Source organism: Harpia harpyja, chromosome 1 (assembly GCF_026419915.1).
Source record: "Harpia harpyja isolate bHarHar1 chromosome 1, bHarHar1 primary haplotype, whole genome shotgun sequence".
Taxonomy (NCBI): Eukaryota; Metazoa; Chordata; class Aves; order Accipitriformes; family Accipitridae; genus Harpia; species Harpia harpyja.
The window spans coordinates 3,546,636-3,569,701 of record NC_068940.1 but is presented as its reverse complement, the minus strand read 5'-3'; the positions used below and the strand labels follow the sequence as shown (position 1 = coordinate 3,569,701).

Below are 23,066 nucleotides of genomic sequence, written 5' to 3'. Positions count from 1 at the left end.
AGACAGATAATCAAAACTGAAAAGTAGAATGATTTGGCAGGTGTTTTAAGGCTGCTATTGCTTCTATAAATCCAACAAATGGAAGAAAGCCCATTGAAAGCTTTTTATCGTGGTTTTTCATCGTTAGAAGATCATATTTTGGGAATGGGGGAGTTTCGCTTTTTTTGGTATTTCAGATGAAGTTGGTCCCACAGGGTAGGTCCACAACCGCAGCCGTATAAGTAGCTTACGGCCTCCCTGAGAAGGGCCAAGTCCAGAAGGGAGCCGTTCTGGAAAGTGTGCTGCTGTCAGCCAGTGAAGATTTCATGACCCTGAGAATGCAACTTCAGCTCTGATTTACGAGCAGTCCTGGGGACAGGCCTCTGCTGTTCGCTGCAACAGCACTTTCCAAAAGAAAAACGAAATTTCCACCAGCCAGCGCTCAGGGGATGCGCTCTGCTCTCCTTTAAAAATGATACCTCGCCCACGCTCGGCCTGACGGACGCCACTGTACGTATCCCGGCTGTTAGGATGCTGAGATATTCAATCTGGCTTTCCAGCCCGGAGGATTTAGCCCAACGTCCTAGGTTTGTCTTCAGTTTGGACTCGCCGGCTGCCGGCAAAGCAGAAGTTAGTGGTGGCCTTGAGGGAGGAGGGGATGGAAAATGTTCCCGCTCCTCCGCTGTTGCTGTCTCCATTCCCTCGGGAAAGGGGATGACGATATCAGCTCCTGGCTTTCCTCTTCCTTGGCCTCTCCCTGTTTCTCTTCTGCCTCGTCCTTTGTGACAAGGGAGTTGGTGGCATTGCTCTCTCTGCGTGGGGTATCTTCTAGCTGTCTGCTGGTGGTGGTTGATAAGGCAAAGACCTTCTAGGTTAGACCTGGGAAGGAAGCAAAGGAATCATCGTTATCTCCACCGCTGCTCACGGAGCCATCCTTTCTGTGTCCCTTGTGGGGCTGGTTTTGGTGACCAGCAGCGCGCGCACCCCGCGTGTCTAGAAACAATGGGACCGACGTCTCTGCAAGACCAAGAAAGACGGAACGTAAATGTAGTAGGCTTTTTTCTCTTACTCTTCATTTACTTTGTCCTCAGGTCTTGCGTTGCATCCTTTCAGTCGGTGAATTGTTTGCAACGTGGACAGAGTTTTTTCTGCACATCGCCTGAAAGGGCGATTCATCATTATTTTGGAAGCGTACCTCAAAAACGTGTATCACGGCTCTCCAGGGACGAATCAGGACTCATCCTTGACTGTTTGAGTGCTATGCTTTATTTTGTCCTTTCCACCCCTTTTGCCCCCTGCTTAATACTGCATCACTCCTGCTAAAAGTCGCAGACGCCATGTCTCTCTGTCTCCAGATTTTCTTTCTAGAAGTTGCCATTCCCCTTTACCACAAGCAGCCAGGTCTCAAGCACGATAAGAAAAATCCCCCTTGCTTTGTTTTTTCTACATAACTAAATAAAGTGCAAGTGTGTCTGTGGGCCTGGGGAGTATCTGTCAGTGGGTGGTGTTCAGTGAAGATGGAAACAAAAAAATGAATATAATCAGGAGTTGAAATAGGTGATTTCTTTGCAGCGGTGTGTTAGGAAAATACCTACACGAGCTGCAGCAGCCCCGCAAAGGCGTTTGTGGTGCTGCTAGTGAGGCTGCTGCAAATGTGCTTACAGAGCTAAATGTTCCCAGTTCCTTCCTTTTTACTCTCTGTAAAGATCTGCTAGAGCTCAGGAGCCCATAGTGTGATCTGTTTGCTCTTGTATTTCTTTTTTTAAAAAGTATTAGAAAGAAATGGTTCAGCTGAAGTGATACAAGAAGAGAAAAACAACAGTCAGTGAGATTCCTGAGGGTTTTGGCACATTTGAAAGCTTAAAAAAATGGTCGTAATGTAAAAACAAAAATTGGCAATTGCTTAATTCATGCTCTAATAGATCTTTGTCTTTTGGGAACATTATTCGAATGCCCGAGCTATTCATGTTAAAAAATGGCCCCTGCATGTGCATAGTGATTGCTCTGTCACAAGGACAATTGGTGGCGGTGGCAGTGGGGTTTTTTTCCCAGTAAATTTGTGGGGAACACCTAGAAGTGATGAGAGGCACAGAATCAGAAGGCTGCAGTTTTGCAGACCTCTCTGAGCTTCAGCAGGTCTTCTTCTGCTCTCCCAGCATCCGCGAAGGAGCTGCAGATGCTTTTGGTTAGCCAAAAGAGGCTACCAGTATTGCTACAAATGGGTACCCGCTTTTCTAAAGAAAAATACAACATGGGTAGACCTTTTGCTTGCCTCAAATTACCAGACTTCAGCTGCAAAAAAAAAAAACCAACACCAAACCACATTCAAAGCAGCTCCTGAAGTCAATCAGCTTAGCCTGTTTAATTCAAGCGCGTGCTTAGGAGTTTGCTGACCCTTAGTTTAGCTGGTTTTGAGAAAAGAAGAGGTAAGATGCTGAGGACTGGGTTTAAAATGGCTTTACAGGGAGGTTCAGATGATACGTGAGGCTGTGGTCTGGGTGTGAACCACGGTTGTTACTTGACTTAGTTTTGGTTGCAGTTGAGAAGACCTACACCAAAGTTACCAATCAGCAAATCTGCTCCAGACTTGTCAGATTATTGCACATAGACATGTGCCCAAAAGCTGAAATGAAACACGGTTGAAATTAAAATGCAGCTTTACCAAAAGCCAGATGCTTCATTATGAGCTGAGCTAACCTACCTGCCAAATACTGCTAACCTGCATGAGGCAGGTGATTAATTTTTTACAAGTCTGCTTTGGCAACTAGACATCTGTCCTCTATTCCTAAAAGTAATATCTCAGGGCAAACGATTTTTTTTTTTCTCTTGGTACTCCAAATTACATAAAACATATATATCATGAAAATTATATTGTGTGCATTCTGCATGAAGATACACTGGGGGCCAGTATTTCAGATCACTTTCACACCAATGTAACTCCATTGGAATAATTTCTGGTTTTATACTTTCTAATTTTTATGTGTAAGAAGAGTAAAAAAATCACATCCGTAACATACCTTGTAATCTGGAATGTCAGTATATGTGGTTATAATATAGATTTTCCATTTTAATCAGTCATTGTTCCAACTAACAAGCTGAATCAGTGGAAAATATGGTGTCAAATTACTCAGTTGCTCTCTCGAAGTACGTTGCAGCTTTCATTATGAGCAGGGGTTTATCATTTCTTTCCTTGTGAAGAATAGCTCGAGATCTTCTTTGATGCGTGCCGTGAAAGGGAGATGATCCGTTTCAGCATCTGCTATATACATACGCATAAGTAAAATACGTTGCATGCTGTCAGTGCAGGGAAATCAAATAAACTTTCTCCTCCCTCCACATGTTTAAGAAATAATTTAGCAGGAGTTGCATATTTTCACTGAAACAGTTGAAACGCGCTAGTGATCAATTTACTTGCACATGGTAAAAATAATACAGGTTGCAGACAGATTTGTAATACAGTTTTTAAACACCTGTTTTTAATGTTTCAGTACCCAATAAAGCGGAGGAACTCCTGCTTTTGGTTTGCATGCAGACATTATGTACATTAGGATTTAAAAGTCTACTGCCTAGGTTTCAAATGCAGCCCTGTTCAGAGCAGTAAACAACACTGGCAGGCACAGCGCGGGTACGTTTTGGGGAGTTCCTCGGCACTTCGGTTACAGACGCTGAAGTCCCCCTCGATGAGTTTGGCTCTTCGGGGCGCTGATGACTCGGTGTTACTACCAAACGTGAATCCTGGCGAAAACCCATCGTCCTCACCAGGAAGGGATCTCCTCCCTTGCCACTCACAATCCTATTCCTGTAAAAACATTGCTGGTCCAGTTCTGTGTAATGTAAGGGAAAAAACGTAAAAGAGATCGAGCAAAGTGATCTTTCTATTACAGTGTAACAGAGCACTTAAGTACATCCTTAAATTTTCATAAAGTGGGTGTAAATGTTGAACAAGTGCTTAAGTCTTCTGCCAAGCAAGGATACATTGATCGACTGGCAATTAATTGTGTCACTTATTGCTGCTCAGGTTACTCAGCTGCAAAATCTGGATTAAGACACTTTCACTGCCTTGCACGGGTGGGTGTTACAAGGGATTGGGTGTCATGTGTGAGCATGTGGGGCTGCCAACTGCCTGAAAACAGCATGAAAAAGGGGAGCAAGTTGCAGGATCTCTGCTCGGTTCTTGCAGACCTCTTTGCTGCTTCTCAGGAGATCCATTAAGTTTTCTCTCTTAAAAATCTGGTGCACTTTGGGCATCGGTTGCAGGTTCCCCGTGTGTTGCTGCTTCCTTCTGATGGTCTTCAGGTGAATGCTATTAACTGGAACCTCCTTTTCCTCTGCCTTCAGTCCCTTTGGTTTTGGGATCCTTTAGGATGATTGCATCTTCTTCTTGCTCTGCCACTGTTATGCCTGCCCCCATCTAATGGGCGTGAAGTCCCTGTGTTTCTGAAGCTTTTACTGGGTGTCTTGGTAGCAAGTCAGGCATAATGATGCTAGAGCCAAGCTTCCCATCACTGTCCAAAATCTTCTCATTACTTTCCTTTGTCTTTGGGCAAACTGCACCTTTCTTCATGTCATTTCAGTCTGTAATTTAGACCGGTCACCGAAGTCTGCTATATTTAGCTGATTCCTGTCCCTGTGCCTGCATCAAAATAGCAGTATCGGCGTACCATGCGTGTTCCGCGCAGGACATGGATGCCCATATTCGCCGTACGTAGTAAGCCGCGCGTTCCCATCCCCTCGGCTCTCTGCCCGTGAAAGGACAGCGGCTAGCGTTCGGGAAGCCCGCAGCGTATCGTGGCTGTGCAAATAGATAATAGCTTGAAGGGAGCGGGTCGGAAGAGAGATCACGTTTCGTTGCTGGAGAGCTGCTCGGAGCCGAGCCATGCGTGAAGCCCGGGCGCAGCTCAGGCGCAAAGGGTCAGTCCCGAGTTTTCATCCCCCTCTTCGGTCGTCTTCACCCGAGGCCGCCGCTTGGTTTAGCGCCGCAAGGAGAGAGAGACCCGAGCCCGAGACGGTCGCGACGTGTCGGGATCAAGAAGCTCGAGCGGGGCTTGCGCAGCGTCGCCCGCGCTTGCCAAGGGCCGGGACCACCAGCGCCGTGGCCCTCCCGCGCGCGCGCCGGGACGCGACGCTCGGCTCACGAGCGCGGGGCGGAGGAGGGACGCGAGCGCCCGTTTCGGAGGAGACCGACCGTTGCCAAAAGCGAGCGCCGGCGAGCGGGTTGGCGCGCACCGGGGATGCGACCGTGGGGCGAGGGGACGGGCGCTGCGTGGGTGCTGCCGGCGGCGTGCCTGGCACGGCGGGCAGCACCGGGGCCGGCGGCGGGGGGCCGAGCTCCCGCCGCCAACCCTCCCCTTCGTTCCCTGCGGATCTTGGCCTGGCACGTTGTTGTTATGATCGCTATGGAAATAATTTCAATGTGTTTTGTAGTTCTGAGATGCTGCGTCTCGCATTGTTTGGCTGGAAAGCTGCTTGACTGGTTTTAGAGGGTGGCTGTACATGCATAAACACTGGCTGATTTTTTTCGGGGTGGAAAGCAGGAGATTCGCAGCATGGTTTTAATTAGAATCGCTCATTTAGTCTTTCACTGCAGTGTGTTCTTTAGTTGAGAGATAATTTAATTTTCTTTGTTTTGGAAGATTTTCGTGCTTGTCTGTGTGAAATGTCTTTATTTACTGTGCCTCATTGTGCTTTGCGCATAGCTTTGATTGTGAGGAGAGTCAAAACCAAAAACTTCCCTGGGCTGTATTATTTTCCACCTGCTGTGGCTTTTAATACGGTCTCACTGCTATATGTGTACTAAGTGCCTGCATTTCTAGGAGAAAAACACCAGAGAAAATTGGCAAAGTATGCAGGGTTAGATTTAGCCGTAAAACTCTCATTGACTTGAAGAGGAATAGCACGTCTGAAAGTTGTGAAGTGCTGAAGAAGTGTAGCTGGTATGGGTCAGTTTGGTTTTTCGTCTTGGAGAAGTCCACAGAAGGTAACACTTGTTGAAAAAAAGGCGAAAATCAAAAAAATCCTGCTGTGCTTTGCAGAACTCTGTATTAAGATTTTTTAACACCTCCTGTGCTATGGAGAGTATTTGGTCTGGTGGAAACACAATGCAGCAGATGTATTTAGTGCTTGTCATCTCAGAATAAAAAAACGCTACATAAAATATGTAAACCTCTCCCCATATATGCAGGAATTCATAAAATGGCTTGGCATGTGCAGCTTTTAAAAAAAAATAGAGGTGGCATTTATTCATCAATAATCCTTAATAATCCTGCAATAATTTTCCAAATGGCTTTCAAATTAATTTTCAACCACTTCTCTTGCAGTGATGTTGTTTTCATTATGTGGGCCTTATGTGTCGTAGCTCTTATTCTGCAGTAATACAATGTTCCTCCATATAGACTCAAATATTGTTACTGAATATAGGTTATAGAGTATTATTGACTACAAAATGGCAGACAGTTATAGAATTTTACACAAACTCCACCCATAGCTGCAAACATGCGCTGCCAGGGACAAACAAATTTAGACCACAACTTGCAGACACATGTGCTAGCATCTAGGTACACAAGTAATCTCAAGCACATGTCCTGAACACATCAAAGCCTCATTTTCTAATCCCTCCCGGTTGTGAGGAAAACCTTAAAATATGTGAACTGACATAGCCCCATTGCTGGCTGCAAGAGCCCTAGTTGAAATGGAGGCAGGTCGGAGAGGTTTTGCAAAGAGCAAGACGATGCAGGGGCAATGCTAGCGCTGGGCTATGGCTCTGCAGTTTTCCTAGTGTAAACGAAGCCCCTGAAACTCTCAGCCCAAATAGATTTTGCACGAGTAGTTGCTCTAATCGCAGGCCAGCATTAACCTAGAAGCCTGGCTGTAATAGCAGATGTTTTTAGGAAAATCGTCTGATGAGTAAAAGCATTATTCTGTTCTCCAGTCTTGAGGAAAATAACGTAAATAAAAAAAATATGATGAAATTTGGCCTTTAGCCTCCTGTAAGTCCAATTATTAGTGAATTCTCTTTTCCCTTTTTGTATTAGAAAGGTATGTAATACATGTTTGAATTCAAGGTAAAAATGAACATTAGCGGGAATAGCGCTCGGGATTGTATTTTTATTACGATTCTAACACGCACTCCAGTTTTGAAACAACAGCAACAGCAAGGCCACCCAAAGCGTACCTGACGCTGCTCCAGAATTTCCCGTGTGCTCCAGAGCTGAGGTCGGGAACGCTGCTGGGACCGGGGAGCGGGGGGTTGCCGCGGTCTTTGCAGGCGAATGCGTTGCTCCTCGCTGCATCTCTCCTCTGAGGGAGGGAGGGCTTATTAGTCCGCGACCACCCGCTGCCCGCCCTGCGTTACAGCTGACTCTTAGGTCTGGGGTACGTCAGCCCCCCCCCAAAATCAGGGTGGAGAAGCCGAAGCACTGAAGTTAAGGTGTGGTGGAGCTGACTTTGACCTTTCCCTCTGGGATTGCAAAGGGCTGCACAGTCCCACCGTTCGGGTTGATGGGCTCGTACCCCTGCCGTGAAAAGCTGCGGGCGACCGCCCGCAACGCGTGACGGTGAGGGGCGAAGCCCGGCGCGCCTTCCTTCTGCGCTGCCCTGGGTTCGTGGGACACGCGTGCTTTGAAGCACGTCCCGGGCGGGTTGCAGGGGCAACTCTACGCTTTGGGTTTATTTGGCTGACCGTAGATGTCTGCAACCGAGCTAATTGCCTTAGTTTCCCTCTGTAATCAGGGGAAGGCTTGTCGGTATAGAGCTTAGGGAGCTATTAATTTTACTCTGGTGTGAACATCTGAAGCAGCTCAGGTAAGTCACACCTTCAGAGTGCATGTCTCGTTTTGCTGGCTGTGAAGGCGGCCAAGGTGACTAGACCCTGTTGTTTTCCAGCCCGTATGTGTTAAAGGTAGGTGGCGTGAATCACCTGGCTTTTCCCTGTTTCTTTTTGACTTGATGCGTTGTGTATAATTATGTGTAACCGGGCCCGGCAGGCTTTAAGCTCTTACCGGTTCGCCAGGACCGCGGTTTGTTTCTTAGGTTGGATACCCAAGTAAGCCTTGAGCGCGGTGGGGAGGAGCGGTGCCTTTTAAGACTTTGGCGTTCCTATTTCTGGCTTGGGTCTTGGCCCATGCCAGAGCCTGGTGTTTGAAGTCAACAGGTTGGTATAGATGCTGTCTTGCTTTGGGTGTAAAAAACACTGATCCTGGTCACCAGTACGCATCATACCTCCCTTCGAAGGAGAAAGTGTTACCCTCAGTGTCCTCCTCACATCCCAGTCGTGCACTGACACCCTGCTACACCGACTGCAGCAAGGTGTCATCCACTTGCAGCAGCGGATAAGCAACTCTGTAAAGCTTTTATTGGCAAGTTCTGCCATTAATATTTGCAACATCTCATTTGGCTGTCTTACTAGCTTTAAACGGGGTTGTGGTATTAGCTTGTCGGTATTTGGATGAAATTCTAGTGCAACAGCTGTTGCTAAATAATGTTACTCAACATGACAATATTTAGAACCATCGATTGAAAATAGTCCATATATGTTGAGAAAGCTTATTTAAGAGTCTTTCATGCTGATTTTATATACTTGCTGTTGGAGATCACAGGCCTTTCAGTTCATTTTAGCCCTTGTGGCCTGTTGGGCAGAGCTGCTCATGTTATGCTTGTTGGTCAGAGTCTGGTCTGTTGCATCCATTTTTTTTTTTTTGGTAAAACAAGTGATAGCAACCAACGGCATCATCGTTGCCTTCAAACAACTCATAGTGTGGAATCCAGTCTCTCTGGATTTTTCACAGTTTAATCAGACTGTCTTGGAGGTCAAAACCTTGAAGCCGAGCTATAAGATATACCTGACCTATTTTTATTCCTGCATTAAGATGCTTTCCGTGGAAGGCATGCTCTCAGATAAAACTGCAGCGTAATCGGAGCTGTAGGACCAGGTGGATCAAAGGTGGCTCGTGGAAGGAGAGCAGGACCAGAAGTGTGTAGTGACCTGGCAAAACACACTGCCCTTTTCTGCTCTGAGACAGGAGTCACAAATAGCATGCTTATGAATCTCGTGCATGTGATGACAGCACTTTTTGGGGGTTGAAACAACGGAATCGGAACCTGTCTTGAGGAACATACACATGCAGACAGCACTTTTCTGACTCCGAAGAGCAAGGGGGTTGCATTAACCTGCTTTATTCCCCAAGGAATGTGGGTGTAAATCGCACAAGGATTGGAAACAGAGGGCTGGGAAGCGCTGCATTTTCTGTAGTGAAGAAGGGGTTACCCGGCCACATGGCACAGTTACTGGCTTTTATTTTATAAGAAGGCTGAAGCACAAATTGATTAAACATAGAGCAGGCTGGAAATATGTAAAAACTTGTTATGAAATTTTCTCTGCTCTAATCAAGTCATGTATCTGTGATGAAGCAAAAACTATCTGGCAGAGCTGGAGGCGGGAACTCGATCACCCTATGCCCAGCTCGCTGCTCCTTCAGCCACAAAGCCATCCTTGCTCTGTGCTTTTATAAAATGCCTTGAAATGCTTTCCTTCTTTTAATTCACTTTTACATAAAAAAAAAAAACCAAAAAAAACCGGACAGAGGTACTGTGAAATTTGGAAGCTATTGGTATTCATGTGACTTGCAGAAGAAGCGAGGAGGTTTATTTCAGACCTTCAGACAGCCTCCCTTCCCACTCCCTCCTTTCCCCAAACACAGAAGGCAGTCAGGGCTTGACTCATGGACTGTCTGATTATAATAAGTCCCACTTGGGACATACAGCTATATAGCGTGCTAGTGCACTACGTGCTTTGTCTGCCTCTGTCGCTGAGTTTTCAGTTCCTGCTCTGTGCTGTGGCCTTTGACTCCGATGGCTAATTAAATAGAAAGATGTCTTACATAAGAATTTTTTTGTCTTTTTAAAGGAGTTCTTGGCAAATCAGAGAAATTAAGAATTGGAAGCGTATTTATAGTAATTTTCATGGCAACAGAACAGTAAGTCCAGTATTCATATTATGAATATGGCTCAGTATTTATAGCTCTCCAAATATTTACAGAGATAAAGCCTTTAAACATAGCCCCAGCTTTCTGTCTTCAGCAGCAGTTTAAATAAATGTCATTTGGATAGGAGTTAAAATTTAGGGGGAAAGCAACCATTTCTGGTCTAATACTGGCTCACTGGTGTCCGTGAACCCTAGAGGTATTTTGCCTGGAACTGTGTTGCCCGTGTCCCGTGGGAGCCAGCGTTCATCTCGATGTGCAGGAAAAGCACCTCAAAAGCATGGACCCTTAAGCAGAGAACCCCCGGGGGTAGCTGGGCACCCCGTTCCCCACAAATTTGCAGGGGTGGGAGTTCAAAGGCACGCCGTTACTGCCAGCGAGCCACCGAGGGATAACGCGGCATTCGGGGCGCGGGGGGGGTTGTCCCGGGTCGGGAGAAGTCGCCGATGGATATCGGCGGTGGCACGGTGCCGCGGCTGGGATGGGCACCGGCGAGGGCGTCGCGCCCGTCCCGCTTGTGCCGACGGCACCTGACGCGCGCCGGAGGATGCCGGGCCAGCCTGCGCTCTCGCCCGCAAATGGGAGCTCGCTGGATTGCGAGCGATGCGTCAGCGGCATGACAAAAGGCAGCTTCGCGAGTATAAGCTTGCCCGGGGTATCTGCCTAAGAATACGTAATAAATTCCTGTCGCGGCGCTCCTGTGATTTTGGGGTTTTTGTTTTATTTTTTTAACTCTTACATGGCCACGGGTGCGACTGTCCAAACGGAAAGCTGTGAAGGATGCCGAGGGGCCAGTGTTTGAGTGGAAACCGCGTAAGGCTGAGCGGTTGGGTAGGTTCGGGGAGGGCACTATTGCCTTGGACTTCCCCCCCCCCTCCGCAGACCCGGATTTTTAGTCCGCTGTTTCCAGAGCCCTTCGCTCTTGTTGTCAGCCTGCATTTACTTAATGGCGATTTGAAAGCCGCCCCACTTCGGCTTCGTGGTGCTAAGGATCCCACCCAGACGCAAACGCCCGCAGGCCGCGAGGGCGGGGAGCCCCAGAAGGCCGCACGTGGCGGCCATGCTGCAGGACTAGCTGGCTGAGGGCAAGGTCGTCCTCCCGCCTGAGGGCCGGCGGCGGAGCCCCGCGGGGAAGCACGGGGCTGTTTACGAAGAGGAAATTTCCTCATCGAAGCGGACTGCCTGGCGTGGGGGCCACCTCCGTCCCTCCGTGGGGGGAACGACTCTCCCCGGCCCTGTCCTGCGAGGTGGTTGTGGAAGCTCCCATGGCTGCCCTCGTAGAGACGGGCCGGGGTGCGGAGAGGGCTGGCTGCCTGCGGGCGCCTGGAAGCGGGGCTGGGGAGCGTGATGAGGGGACAAGGATTTGGGGAAGGACATCTCTTTGGTCTCCTGGTAGAAGATGGCGTGACAGCAGTAGCGATTGCCCGGTGTCCCAGTGAATAAGGTGCCCAGGACCTACAGATTTCGTCCCGTTAGTAACTCCTTTCCTGATGGGCATCCCTCTTGTGAGTCTAACAGTTGTAGGAGGAGCGTGACTTGGGTTGGTTTCTAGGTACGTGTATTTTTGAGGAGTAAAATCCTTCCTAGAAATAGGGAGCAGCGTCTTGCGGCTGTTTAGACAAGGAGGCTTCATGGCTGTGCTGAGAGCCAGCAGCCACGAAGGCTGTTTTTCCCTGGATAGAGACCGAAATTACTTGTGAGCCAGTGACTGAGTGTGCAGCATCTCTATTGCATTAAGATTAATAATTCCTCACAGCGTATTTGCAGCTGGAAGTTTTATATAGATCTTTATTCATCATGATGTGAACAGCTGCTCTTTTGCTGCACTGTTGAATTAAAGTCCAAGTGGCAGCGCTAGAAAGTGCCACATAAAACACACTCCTGCTGTTTTCCATTCACTCCTTCTCCTGTCCAGCTCTCACCCGCTGCCCAGGCTTAGCCCTTTGCAGGAGCAAGCCATCTTATTTTTATTTGTGGACCAGCTCTGACTACCTTTGGATCTTAAAACAGAGTTTGAGTGAATCCAAGGAAAATTAGTTTTAGAAAGGAAAAATAAATCTTGAAAGTAGCAGAAAAAACTGTAGGAATTCCTGTTACATTTTTATTTGAAGTAAGTGAAGGGCTAAGGGGTAGTGGCATGTATGTTAAGTCACACAGGGCATAAATGATACACTTTGGTTAACTGTGTCAGATAAAATTCAGCAGAAGCTATCACAGCCAGAGGGTCACCTCAGCTCCTAAGGAGGTGTTTTATTTTCTTTTTTTTCTTTATTCCAAAGTCTGTCTGCTCTGCTGTTTTGAATGAGACGTTCCTCTTTTTTTGGCTTGTGCTCTCGCCAGAGAACAGAGTATACAGGAGCATCCGAGTGGCCCAAGTTTAGCACCTCTATTTTGAATCCACACTGACAAGTGGTCTGGAGCTGAGCTTTGCACCTCATCCAAAAACTGGCACCCGCTATTGCATGCCTGGTTGCTGGCAAAGGGAAGAGGTACCTGGTCAGGATGATGTGCCTCTCTCCGTCCTAGGCACACTGTGGGCTGCAGCAGCCCACGTCCTTCTGGACCAGAGACCTAAAAAACACGAAGGGCGCACGGGTGGTACGGCAGCGCCTGAAACACGTACGCCTGCAGAGCGTGATGCTGAAGGTGGAGAGAAACAGCCGGAAAGAGGCGGGGATGCCGCGAGAGCCCGCAGTGAGGCGAGCGCCGCGGTGGTTTATTGGTGCCGAATCGGCACTGCCAGGGCTGGTCCTCGCCCCGCGGGGTCCTGCGTCTCTCAGCTGGGGGCTGCCAGCCCCTGCCTGGAGCCCGCTTTCGAGCGCAGAGTACAGCTGCCTGCTGGTTCCCTGCCGCTGCCTTGGGGTGCCCGGTGCACCCCCTGATCTGCAGGAGGGATGCCCGGCTTCCTTCTTGAGCGGAGAAGTCTGGGGTGGTTTGAGTCCTGCTCAGTCAATAAGCCATCTCCCGTGGGTGGGTTTAGATTAGATGGAAGGAGGAAGGTCTTCACTGTGAGGGCGGTGAGGCGCTGGAGCAGGTTGCCCAGAGAGGCTGTGGATGCCCCATCCCTGGCAGTGTTCAAGGCCAGGTTGGATGGGGCTTGGAGCAACCTGGTCTAGTGGAAGGTGTCCCTGCCCATGGCGGGGGGGTTGGAACTAGGTGATCTTTCAGGTCCCTTCCAACCCAAACCGTTCTGTGATTCTTTGGCCCTTGGTGTTAAGCCCTTTGGTTTTGGAGAGAAGGCTGAGTGGAGAGTCTCTACAATCCCCTGCCTCAGGGCACCTGAGGTGTGTTTTTTCTTCAAGCCTCCCCTAGCAAAGGAATTCGGAGCCAAAACGGGGTGGAATAGGTGGGGGGAATTTTGCGATGAGGAGGGCAGTCTTTTCATGTCTTTTTTTTTTTCCCCCAAAGCCGTAGGTTGCTGGCTCCCTGAGCCTTCAGCAGCAGGTCCCCGGGCATTTTCAGCCCAGGGGCACGGAGGCAGGGCGGTTCAGTGGCTGCCCAGGTGAAGGTCGGGCAGGATCTCTGCAGTGCACATGAGAATAGATGCCCGGGTCTCCTGACCTTGCCCTCGGTGCCTTCGCTTCACATGACAGTCATTGCCCGCAAGACCAACTTTTCCCTCTTCCCGTTGAAACCCATGATGCAACGGCTCACATCTTCCAGTGCTTCTACAGGGTAGCTAAAAGTAAATTCTTTTTCTTAAAAATCAGATTGATGACCCTCTTTTTATGCATGCTTGGTGCTCACAGCTAAAATCAATACCCAAAATATTTGCGCACTTTCTTTGTCGTTTAAACAGTCTGACCTTCAGTTTGGTTTTAAAAAATCGGGACACTGAGCGCTCCCTGATGTTATTTTTTTGAGGCTGTATATTAGGTACACTTTTAAAACATGGCAATTTGTTTCATTTTATCATTCATCATGTGCAGTTACTGTAACAAAAAAAAGGCCTACTGCTTGAGAAAGTTAGCAATAAAGCTATTTGGTGTGCATCTCCCAAAGCTCTGGCTTAAAGAGACAAGCAGCAATTACTCTAAAAATTTCACTGTTTTATAGATTTTATCCTGTTTGACCTTTTTGAAAGCATTGGAATGATGTTCCAAAACATTGATTGGAAAAAAAGGGAAAGATGCCCCCTTTCCCCAGACTCACTCCCCAGAGTGTTTAGTCTCACTAATGATTCTCTCCAGACTGACTCAGGGTATTCCTTGAACAGTTCTAGAAATGAAAGTGGGACAGACAGACGTGTAAGACATTGCTGGTAAGCTCTGCAGTACCTGCTGCAAGCAGCGTGGCCGTCAGTTACACAGTCGGATAAGAAAATGTAGATATTGTTCTTACTATTTTTAGAGGCACAAATGGGTGTATTTACTTGTTGTCTTTGTTATGTACCAAACGTACAAAGGACAGGCACACACATCTGTAGACCCATCATTGATATGGGTGTTACCTATGGATTGTTTTGGCACATCATTATAATTAAGGATGCAGCCCCTATTAGCCTGGAGAGTCTCAGGCAGAAGCTGCTGACTAGTTCGGAGAGTGAATACTAAGTCCCTGGTTGTGCCCCACGTTTTGTTATTAGAGTGGGAGCTCTGCCCTGAATGCATTGGGGCTGGCTAAGCCCTAAATCTGCCACTACGGTCATTTAACATATTTACAGAGTCAGAGTCTGGAGGAATGCACCGCTGTAGGGTTTTTGCAGTCTTTTCCCAGAACTTCCAATAAGTACACTTAAAAGCTATTGTGTAGTGTAACTCCCTTTTTTCCTGACGGTGTGGGTGGGTGCAGAGGGTGTACCTGGCTTGTGTGTCCCGTCAGAACGGGACCTTCTTTTGGTGGCCTCCAGGAGCCTCTCCAGGCACAGAGGACTCTTTGTTATGACAGGTAGCTTTCTGAGCATTTCAACAGATGCTTTGGCATGCCAAAAGCATAAAGCACTTGGAAGGGAGCATGCAGAATATTTCAGCCGCGTTTCTTAAAATAAATGTCGTGGCTTAAGTAATAGAAGTTTTCCTCACAGACTCTAGAATAACCACCGATGCCGAAATACCGTTTGAGTTGTTGGACGCGATGTTTGCAAAAATTCCTCAAAATCCAGTAACTGTAGCGAGGTTCAGGGAGATTTTGCTTTTTTTTTCTAATGCTCCTGTTAAAAGCACCTCACCTCCTCCTGCTCATCGTTTTTCAAGTCTGTTTAATTCTGATTGCCAGATTTCATAGATACGTACCAGGCGCGCGGTTGGAATCCAGGCAGGCTGGATATGCTCACGTCTGTGATAAACCTGAGGTTATCATTGCTGTAGGACTGAATCAGCTAGTACCTTGCAGTCGGTTGTTGGCTGCAAGGGGTGAAACAGAGCTGTTTCCCTCGTGCTTTTCTGGCCACCAGAGGAAGATGCCTGGTGTTCAGCACCGCGGTGCCTGGACGTGTGGAAAACATTGAGCTCCGATGCACGGTGCAGAGCACGTCTCCCCGGGGAAAGGCTGGGATTTGCTTTGGCACCCTGCACCGAGATGAGCAGCAATCCACTGGTGAGAATCAAGACGTGTTGGTGGGAAGAGGGCGTTGCGAAAGCGATGACGGAGAGGTGTAGGAATCCCAAGGGAAAGCTTGGTGCGGTGGAGCAGTCGCCCAACCGGTGCAGCCTTTCCCTCGCTCTTGCGTAAGATGATGTAAGGTGACAAAGAGCTTAACTGTGATCGGTCCTGTTCTGGTGTTAATTACCAGTGACTGCATCGCTTTTGATAGAATTAGAGGAGTGTGAAACAGGCCCACAATTAAGTCTGATTCTGATCTTAGCAACTTCAGACAATATAAATGCAAATATCATTTGAGACCAGTTCAAATATTTTTAACAGTGTTGCTCAAAAAAAAAAGAGCAGTCAGTGGTCCATCAGAACAAGAGAACATGACCCACTTTCATTTCAAAACCAAAACCACTGACCACAGAGGTCTTATCTGCCTACTTAAGTTTTGCCTGCATCTTGCCTTTGTACTAAACCAGGAGACTGCTGTATCGTCACCTTTATTTGGGAAGGAAAACTCATTGAAAAACATTGTGCACCTGATCCTTATTTGCAGCTAAGTCCTTTTACACTTTCACAGCAGGGGAAAGTACAGCTCTTTCCACTTGGATCTACGTATTGCCAAGTAAAGCATGCTCGGTAGGAAAGGCACGTCCTTTATTATGAATGCCGTAGCCGAGAGCAGCCTTTGTCACCCATACTCAGCCTCTGAGTTATTAAGAGAAGAGCTTCGGACTGTGTTACACAGAGAAAAAGATAAAAATAGGGTGTCTGACGCATGCATCCCATGTCGTACGCCAGGAAACAGAATCGTTATACCACCGAGTACAGTATTCCAGAGCATGCGTGGAAAATATGCATGGATGTGAACACGCGAGATCTTTCCTCACCAAGAAAAATACTCATTCCCCCTTTTCCCCCGTCCCATTTTAGATCTGTCTTGTTCGATATTCCCTTTACCTGTTGACAAATCTAACAGCCTAGAGTACCGCAGCTCTGCCTTCACTGCCACCACTCCCTTTGTCGTCTTGCTGAACGATGGGACGGTAATACCGCTCTCCTATATCTTGAGGAAGCCACAGAATAGTCTCGCTGCGCCCAGCTGAGAGTAAGCAAAATCTTGCCCGTTCTCCAGACATCTGCAGCATGGTGAAAACTCCCAAAGCTCAACGCTGTCTGTCACAGAAATCGTGCGCTGGGTGCATAATCTAAAATTAGTCATCCACAGTATGTGACCCTTTAAATGTTAATCCTTGCATCGTTCTTTTATTGCTTCTGTTGGCATACACAATTATGTGACATAATATAAAAGTAAATAATGTGATGCAATGGGTAAAACTGAAAGGGAAATACGTATCGGAGATCAGATGCCTTCTACCGCAGAATATGACATAAAACTTACAGTGACGTGAGTGCAGATTTTGCCTGTTTTGAGGGCGGCAAAATCAACTGTGTAGTGATTACATTAGTCTTTCTGGACGTTTTTGACACTTCCCAGCTGTTGAAAACTCGTGTTCGTTCAGTGCTGTAACCACTACTTGTCTTCAGGTGCAGCAGTCAGGGAGTAAGTAAGTAACTGTGGGTAATGGATCCAAAGCAAAGCCCAGCATGGCTGTACAACAGGGCCTTTAAAAAAACCAAACATAAATCTAGTTTAAAGATCACAGACCTTAAAAAACAATGCAAAACGTGCATCTGAGATCTTATTTATTTTCCAGCATGTGAACGCTTTTTGGGGAAGGGCAGGTGCACAAAGCTGAGAACTTTGGGTGTTCGATTGCCTCCTAGTAGGAAGCCTGTGGGAAAAGCACAAGCTGAGACTCAGGAGTAGGTTATGAGATATGGCAGCAGCCAAGTCCAGATTTAAAGATAAAGTCTGAAATAGCAGAACCCAATGCAAGGCCAACATTTTTTGACCCTTTTGCCCAGATTTAGTAAAACATATGGGTGCCTTGGTGTGCGATTTTGCTTTTGCTGAATTGAGGTTTGAGTTACTTGCTAGTCTATTTTTACGTTTTAAGCGGCCTTGTAATTCTATATGTGTTTGTTTTAATTTTACACTCCCCATAAAAAGCACCGTCCATGACGAGTTGGAGAAGTGACCGCTGGTAACGCTTAGAAATTTAATCGGCCGGTGTGTCACACTGTCTTACTTCCCCCCCGCCCCCCCCGCAAACTTGCGTGCCGCTCTCCATCAAAAATACCCCGCGATACCTTGCGTCTCCTCTGTCACCTCGGCTTTGCCGCTGAGGCTCTGGAGATGCCGAGGCGGGGTGAGATCAGCCCTGGCCGAATCCAGGTCGCTCCACCAGCCCCGCTCGTGCGCGCCGGTGACGGTAGTGACCGTCCCGGGCCGCGAGGCGGGGGGGACGGGGTGGGGACGGGGAGGACAGTGGCTTCCCCGTGGCTGCCGGCTGTGCCAGGGAGCCAGGCAGCTCGGGCTGCGCGTCCACCCGAGGGGGTTAAAGGCAGAAAGCCCTCTTTTTGCAGCATAACGCTAACGTCGGTGTCCCGGGTTGCGGGTGTTCTGCGTGGGGCTGAACCGAGACGCGCGGCCCACGGCACCCTGCTGAAGGCAACGTGCAGGCTTGGCGCTGCTTTTCTCTCTCTGTCGTTTCGCCGATGCCGCAGGTTTTCAAACTGCCGCTAATGTGTTTTCAATTTGACAACGCGGATAGGGAAACCCCCCCATATCATATCGCAGCCCCCTGGCTCTGAGCTGCCTTCGCGTGGTGTCTCAGCAATGCAGAGCTGATAAAATACCGTAGCGCTGGGAATGAGCCTCCTCGTCCTGTCCCTGCGTCCTCCCGGCATCCATGCCCTTTAGGTAAGGATGTAAAAATTGCTATGCTCCATCAAACAAATTAAAGCGCTTCTGTTTTCCTCTTGGCTATTCTGACCAGAGTGTGGGGTGAAAAATCTGTAGTACACCCAATTAGTGAGGGAAGATGTATCTAGGCACAAGGTCCTTCCTTGCTCATGCATTGGTCACCGTGGTACCTGAAACGTTGCCGTTTTGCATTCCTGTTGCCATCAGCGTGTTTGATAGCAGTGGGAAGGCTTCATGCCTGCGTTTGCACTCACCAGAATTTTGCAGTGCTCAGGGAGCAAAAGTGACTCAAGATCTTTGTTCTTAATAGCATTCCTGCTGTCAGAAGGTAAAATACCCTGGAGAGATAGGTCTTATGTTATTATGAAGCCACAAATTACTTTTTAAGATTTAAGGAGAGTGAAAGCAAGCAAGCGAAACACAAATATTGACAACATTTGATACAGGTTTCACCGCTTGCTTTCAGCTTTATTTAGCTTTGAGCTGGCATGCACCATAAACTAAAATTGTTGCTCCTCACAAGATCACAATCAGTGGTCTAATTTTGATCTATCGCATTTAGTGATGGTGGATAACTCGTGCCCAAACCCACCTGAACCATTCGCAGAGGAAACCGAACCTACAACAAAGCGAGCAGGTTTGCTCTGTGATGGTGCATCTCGCGGGACAGCCCACCTTGCCCACGCTCCTCTCTCCTGTAGTTGCTGCATCCTCCCCTCCCGTGGGACGAGGCTTCACAGCTAACTACCGCAAAATAACTGCTTCTGTGAGACTCATTTCCCAGGGTTGGATGGCAGCGTACAGCGGAGGTTGGAGCTCCTCTGGGGCCAGCACCCGTGGTCTCCTTCACACCAGCGTGTACCCAGAGTAGCTTCTTCAGGAGATGGTGGGGATGAGGTCAGGCTCTGCTCCTGCTCCGTCCCCAGCCAGTGGCAGAAATAACTTGTGTTGTCATCAGAGCGGTCACCGTAACGTGGATGAGGTTCAAGTCAGGCCCAGTAGCTTCAATGAGATTTTTGTGCGATTATAACAAGAATTTGACACACATGGTGAGCTCCTAGTTGTGTATATGTGATCTGTCTCCACGCTGGCCCAGGAGGTATTTACCAGCATAAAAATCAGTTAATGAGGGGACGTGTCACGAGCAGCAGCCTGCTGCTGCACGAGGGATGACCCAGGAACCTTGGGGATGGATGAGCTGTGTCCTTTCCGCCCGCAAACCCCGTCGGTTTTGCCACGCTCAGTACTGGGAGGGAACATTGACTTCATTGTGGTTTTTGCCGAACACCACGGCAGAATTTATGCAAAGTTTTCTGTGGATGTAGCAGGAGCCCTCAAAAGCTCGCCCCATCTAAAGTGCCTCAGGTCCTTTAGGATAATGAGACATTTTCTGAGTGCACCTTTTTATTGTACCAATATTACATTACAGGAAAAATGGAAGGGGGGAGCTTAACACATAGCACCTGTCACAAGTTCTCTCCTTGAATTAGGCTCTCCTGCTTATAAAAATTTAATTGATTCCTAGCAGTTTATGTGCATGGTGCTCAGTGGGCGTTTTCTGTTCTCTTGCCAGCTACATGGTTACTTAGAAAGCGAGCCGCTCACGCTACAGCTGTTCATTGGGACTGCAGACGACCGCCTGCTGCGACCCCATGCTTTCTACCAGGTTCATCGAATCACCGGGAAGACCGTTTCCACCACCAGCCACGAAACAATACTTTCCAACACCAAAGTCCTGGAAATTCCACTTCTTCCAGAGAACAACATGAGAGCAATGTAAGACCCAGGCACCGTATCTGACTCCTAGCAGTTTCCTCTTGGTTGCCTCACTTCATTTCTTCTGCTTTGGGTTTTGGTTTTATTTTTGTACACACTTTTCCTTCTCCTATCTTTTTGGGTTTTTAAGTATTCTCTATAATAGTAGGTTTTCACAACTTTGCCAGGACAAATTGCCCCTAATCAGCTTAACAACAAAATGAACTTCACAAATATTTATGACAACCGATTGCTTTCATTCTAGAGTTTCAGCCAATGTGCTTATTTGCCATTTAAAATAAGTATCTCGGTTACCAAGCTGTAAATATCTCCTACCTCAGCTCCTGCATTTAGTTTCTAAATATGACACCTCTTGCTCCTATACGCACTAGCACAAGGAACAGGGCCTATTAAAATTTATCTTTGGATGTCAAAGGAAACTCGTAGAGAGCATTTCCAAGTACCCTAGTAGTTTTTTGAGACGAATAAAACCACTCTTATTTCTTACGTAATAAAAATCAGCATTTTTCATGGCATTTGTTTAGAAGCAAAGCTTCTAGAACTAAGAAGTAAAGGTGACAGCTTACAGATTGGAGTTATTAAACTGGGGTAAGTTTAGTCCTACGCAGAAAAGCAGGCATGGATGTCTTAGGATCTCTGAATTAGTAGGAGTCTGAGTGATAATTAAGTGCCCCATAGGTCCATTACACACAGGTAAATTTCATTATAGGATTGTATATAAAGGTTCAAATATCCCTCTGTGTATGTGACATACATGAGACCCTCCACATTATTTAATCCCATCCGCTCTGCCCGCCTGGTTCAAATGAGCCTAGCCCTTGCAGGAGGCGTCTGCCTTGGGAGGAATTTGTGTGTGCTTGCGTGCATGTACAACTCTCGGTGTGTGTATAAACGTGAATGTATTCATGTTTATATATAGATGCATGCACCTTTGTGTGTATGTATGGGGAGACAGAAAGATAAGTAAGTAGATAGACAGAAAGCAAGGAAGAAATCGTGGCCCCACCAAACCAAATACCACGGGAAAATCCCAGGGAGCTTACTAAAATCACAATTTCACTCCTTGTTATTCAGACAGTTTGCCGTGCCTTAATGAAGTGAAAAATGGTATCAGACACCTGAAGTCCTTCCGCATGTAGTGGTTATTAGAAGCTGGTTTGCAGTGTCATGTACAACATGCCCCGGGGTGCCTCATGTAAATAGAAGAGCTAGAATGAGTTTAGCTGCATTGCCAGCTGGGCTTAGGGTGATCACTCAAGACCTGAGGACCTCTGTCAGTGCATTGTGTTAAAAGTCATGACAAGCCTGCAAAATTATTGGCCCCTTTTGCTGTCGTCGTAAGCTGGCACAACTCCATTGAGGTTATTGAAATGTCACCAGTTTGTACCCACGCAATATTTATTTGGCCCTTTATTTATCCAGTTTGAATCACATTTTTGGCCATCTAGGAACATGATTACCATTTCAATCATCTTTCTCCCTAGAATAAAGGTGGTTACAGAGTTTGGGAGCCAAGCTGAATATTTTTGTGACATGCATGCCAGATCGTAGTAGAGCTCTCTCAAGAACCACAAACAATGCTTTGGCATATATAAGCCTTACACGTCAGTAGTCTAAAACCTCATGTAGCGCTAACAATGAATTGAAATTTGGAGCCAAGGACTTTTCTCACACATACTTTGTGTATTCAGGCCTTAATTCAGTGAAACACTGAAGATCATCTGCGCATTTAAACTTTTGCACATTTAGCTACTCCTATTGACTTCAGATTTTAATGTCCCAGACTTTACAAGCCTGAATTTCAATGCTTTGTCTCCTCTGAACTTTACTGGCTCTGAACTAATTGTCATTAAGTACTTTTTATGTATTTTACAAGTGTTGCTATAGGAGAGACAATATTGAGAAGCGTGCTGTTTCTTCCGTACATTATGGATCTTTGCATAGAATTTTGACGTGGGGACAAATATTTCATAATTCTTACGGCTTCACCTGCTAATACGTGTTGTTGAGAAGCTTTAATACTTTCATTAGTTTCTTTGATCGTACCAGCAAGGGCCTTTTTGTTATTCTGAAATCCATACTTTAGAAAAAATGCAGATCAAAACTGTGCTGCCATAGTTCTTGTTTGCAGTTTGCTTCAGAACAGAGCTTCAAAGGTCTGGAGGGGGAATTAAACTCTTTGAATGCAAAATAAAATTAAACTATGCATATTCAGTGTAATAAAATGCGTGCCAGAGACCAGTACCCAGAAGAAATTGCCATGTAGGCTTTGTAGTTGTGGCCAAAGCGGAGGTATTTTTGCAGTGGGTTTCTGAGTGCATATGTTTATATATCTTTTGTTCTGGGAACTTCCTCTGTTGAAATTTGCTTTGACAAAAATTCTGACTTGTAAACTCATCCAGGAGAAAAGCAAAGTTAAAAAAAGGAGAGAGAGGTCAGAAACAGTAATAGTTCTATCTGATGAAAAGCATGTTTATCCCTAATGTGGAGGGAGGACTCTGAGTTTAGGTTTTTTCATGCAGAGCTTCAGCTCGACACTCAGTTTGGGAGTATTTCCAACTCATTCAAATACAAACACCGTGACAGTAGAACTGACCCCAGGGAGAGCTGTGCTCGTTAATAAGCATTTTCAGGACTTTGCCCTAGAATAAAAATCATGTCAGATTTTTCTCCAAATTAGCTGTAACAAGTGAAATTGTAAGTAACGCTGCATTCTAGGTTAGTAACACTTTGTGCATTACCGTCTCATCCCATTGACTTTTCTGGTCTCGCTATTTTTTGGGGGCTTTGGTTAATCTGTAAGCACCATCCTTTTAGAAAGTCTTTTAGACTTTCTTCCTCTGGGAACTGAAGTAACATCCTAAACTTGTGTGCTCAACAGCAGCTACTGTCTGTTACTACAGATAGCCCCAACTTAGCTACTTGTGGATGCCAGTACTAGGCTTGACAAAGTCTGCTGTGTTCAGCCTGGCCAT

At 47.0% G+C, this 23,066-nt stretch overlaps 1 protein-coding gene across 6 annotated transcripts in view; it reads left to right on the top strand.

Moving 5' to 3' along the window:
- The window catches only part of NFATC1 (nuclear factor of activated T cells 1), a 115,149-nt gene that overhangs the window by 25,675 nt on the left and 66,408 nt on the right, over window positions 1-23,066 (top strand). For all 6 annotated transcript variants that reach the window (XM_052802463.1, XM_052802300.1, XM_052802133.1 and 3 more), the window contains exon 4: window positions 19,889-20,091. In XM_052802463.1, coding sequence (XP_052658423.1) covers window positions 19,889-20,091 — 203 coding nt within the window. The remainder of the gene's footprint in view (window positions 1-19,888; window positions 20,092-23,066) is intronic.